Source organism: Orycteropus afer, unplaced genomic scaffold (genome assembly GCF_000298275.1).
Source record: "Orycteropus afer afer isolate SDZICR_OR568_19922 unplaced genomic scaffold, OryAfe1.0 scaffold00078, whole genome shotgun sequence".
NCBI lineage: Eukaryota > Metazoa > Chordata > Mammalia > Tubulidentata > Orycteropodidae > Orycteropus > Orycteropus afer.
The window spans coordinates 4705528-4708987 of record NW_006921665.1 but is presented as its reverse complement, the minus strand read 5'-3'; the positions used below and the strand labels follow the sequence as shown (position 1 = coordinate 4708987).

At 42.3% G+C, this 3460-nt stretch overlaps 1 protein-coding gene across 1 annotated transcript in view; it reads right to left on the bottom strand.

The window, feature by feature from the left end:
• The window catches only part of ATP5PO (ATP synthase peripheral stalk subunit OSCP), an 8556-nt gene extending 5860 nt beyond the window's left edge, over positions 1-2696 (bottom strand). Inside the window, exons 1-3 of the mRNA XM_007941267.2 lie at positions 2661-2696; positions 1282-1332; positions 174-284 (exon numbers count right to left, since the gene is read on the bottom strand). Of these exons, the coding sequence (XP_007939458.1) occupies positions 174-284; positions 1282-1332; positions 2661-2696 (198 nt within the window). The remainder of the gene's footprint in view (positions 1-173; positions 285-1281; positions 1333-2660) is intronic.
• Positions 2697-3460: the final 764 nt, after the last annotated feature.

The following is a 3460-nucleotide window of genomic DNA, read 5'->3' as shown; positions in this document are numbered from 1 at the left end:
AGTTGGACCCCTCCTTGGGTTTCTGAGGCAGTATCACTACAGAAGTAAATTGCCCAACCTTCTAAGGAGTGGCTGGTGGATTTGAACCACCAGCCTTCTGATTAGCAGTCAAGTGCCTTAGGCACTACAAACAAATGCCAATTTAATATGAAATGAACAAGAAAGCTACTTACCGATACTCTCAACAACTCCTTTTCTACTTGATCCAGTTTATTCTGTTTAGATGCAGCAGAATAAAGAGCAGTGGCATAACGACCTTCAACACCATGTATTTGAACAGGTGGCTTAAAAAAAAAAGGCAGGGCAGAGGAAGAAAATGGAAAACCAGTTAAAGACATTATCATACTGCCAACAGGAGAATCAGTTATTTATAATCATCAACATACACTTTTTAGTACAAAACAGTTTCAGTTTATTAAAGAGTTGTCCTAAATGGCAATTATCAAATGAATGGGGATGTTCCTCGGCCAGGCCACTCAATCTTTGAGTCTCCAACTCATTTGAAAAATGAGAGATTTAGAAGACATGGTATCTGAAGTCCCTTGCAGCTCTCACTTGCTATAATTCAATTACTTTGAGATGTGTTAATGCTTCTTTTGAACTCTAACTATTAAATTCCAACTATGGAAGGTTTCAAGCATTCATCAAGGGCAGTTCTGAACATGTTAGAGCCAGAAAAGCAGTTGTTTATGAAATACATAATAGCACACATTTCAATAGTAACACTACATTTTCCCATATAGATGTCCCCATCAATGTTCAGTTTAATGGAGCACTTCAAATTTACTTAGTGCCTAATGTTTGAATTATTTTTCACAATAAACTATAGGCTTTTTTCTACACACTCCCACCAATGTATATGCATACTGGTGCTGGATGGTTGTAGTGGAAAAAGCTCAGGGTTTGAATTGTGAATGAGAAAGAGAAAGACTGTTCCAGTATCAGATCGAAGACCAAGATGAGTCACTTTAGGGAAGTTTTCTTAGAGCTTCAGTTCTTAGTTTTCCCGTTTATAAAAAGGGAAACACAGCTACTGCCCGTCACTGTTTATTTATAAGAACTAAATAAACTCTCATATTTAAAGGTCACGCAAGGGCCTATCACACAGCAGGCACTCCACATCGTTTCCCTCCCACGCACATCATCACCACATTTTGGGAAACACAAACCATGAAAAAAAATTTAAACAGTAACTATGCAACAAATTCATGTCTGAATTGTACTGCTGTTTGACTCACTTTCATCTATTTTCCAATTACAACAGAAAGTAAATTAACATACCCTCACAAGCTTGGCAAATGGCCTGGCCACAGATGTACTGAAGCACCGCACCTTTAAAACAATGAAGGAAAATAGACCAAATGAGATTACTGAAGGATTTCTACATTTAACCTAATAAATAAAATTTCAAATTAGTTTTAATTTTTTTTTTGTTGGGGGGTGGAGAGAACACAATTTGGTGACCCAAGCTAAGAACCTGGGAATCACTCCGATGATTCCTGTCTTAAATGATTAGTTTTTGTACCATCTCATAGATTACAGGAGGGTGAGCTGGTCTTTAGTATGTAGTAGTAAATTTCCCCGATGAGAATCATTTCAAGTTGTTTGGGAATCACCTTCTCACTACACTTCCTACTTTGCTGGGAATGGGCTGAGGCCAGCACACAGGTATGAGAGAAAACACTAATTCTGATGAACATGTTTCAAAAAAATTTTTTTAAACAAGATTTTTGTTATTTATATCACTACTCTCTTGAGCAGAATTTTAATAAAATTGGGAAAAGTCCAGTCTCAATTTGCAAGAGACATACCTTCTTAGGGATCTAAACTGTATCTCAAAATAAAATTCTTCTGAGTATTACAGCAAACTGAATTTGATCTGCAAACAGGCTCTAGTTCAGAGACAGCAGCTTGTCTATTAAGGGGTATAGCTGAGATCCAGTTTAAAAATTAGCACCTGCAAGGGCACAGGTCACCTTAAAAGACCCCCCAGTTCTTAAGTATAGTATATCAAAACTGGCTGTGAAGATTTAAAGTATTTTTCATGCTTTGAAGGAAAAAAAGTATGTGATCTGTCATGATTTATAAAACATAATGGTGGACGTAATATAAAGAACACACTTTTTTCCAAAAAAATCAATCTCTGTGGCCCTGGATTCGAATCTCAGCTGGTGATTCATACTGGTGACGAGTCATGTCAACTTTTCTGTCTCATTGTTTTTATAAAAAGTGAAATGTGCTCTGCAAATTCCTTAGCACTGCTGGCTACCCCTGACAAAAATTCTACCACAAAAGCAAAGGAAGATATTTTTTGGGGGGGCCATGTCTTTTCTTCGGAGTTCATGGAAGCCTGGCACCCTCTTTGCGCCGAAGCCAGCTGCTCCCCGGGGCTGTGCTCAGACTACGCCAAGGTCACCGCAAGCACCGCCCCACACCCACCGCCCAAAAGGCGTGCGGCCCGAGGGATAAGCGGAGGCGCCAGAGCAGCTCTCCATAGCTGGGTCCTACGACCTTGAACGGTGATCATGCTTCCCAGCCATGGCCTCGAACTCTGGCGCTGGGGGTTTGGTATGATCCCCTCGTTAAGGATGCGCTGGGGGTTTGGTATGATCTCCTCGTTAAGGATCTTCCTGCTAGCTTTAGGACTTCCGTTCTCTCACCTGGTGGGAGAGCCTGGTCACTGCGACCCCAGACATCTTCGCTCCGGGAGCGTAGGTCAATCCCGCGTCAGAAGCGGGAAGGACTCGAGGGCGCAGGCGCGCGTCGGCGTAAACGCTTGGCCCGCTGGGAAATGTGCGGTAGGTGGTCAGGGTACTTGCGCAGCTCCCTCCTCAGGCTGGGAGTTGTAGTCTTCAGAAGTGAGTAGCAAAAGCTGGACCCAGAGGGTTGGAGGTGGGGCTAGTGAGCCCTGTTGTTGTTGTTATGTGCCGTTGAGTCAGCCCTGACTCATAGGGACCCCTCCTTGGGTTTGCCAGGCAGTATCACTACGGAAGTAGGATTGCCCAACCTTCCTTCCCTGACCAAACCAAAAACTCACTGCCATCCAGTAGATTCTGACTCATAGCGACCCCATTGGGTTTCCAAGGCTGTAAATCTTTATGGAAATAGACTGTTTCATCCTTCTGTTGCTAGCAGGTTTGAACCACTGACTTGAGTTAGTAGCCAAATACTTTAACCACTATACTAAGCTAGGACAGCACCTAAAAATGAAAATTCTTGGGTTACTGACAAAGTGGTCCTTCCTGTAAAACAGAGTTACAGTCCTTATTTTTTTAAAAATTTACATTTAAATAAATACCGTGGTATTTATTCCATTTTATAATCATCATCAGTGTCTTTATCCCTTCCCCTCCTATCATGCCCAAAGGGTGTATCAAGCGCTGCTTCTTACAGGAGGAGTGGATACCACTCACCTGGGCCTTGCACCTGGGCAGCTACTGCCCCTCAGCTCCCCTCCCCC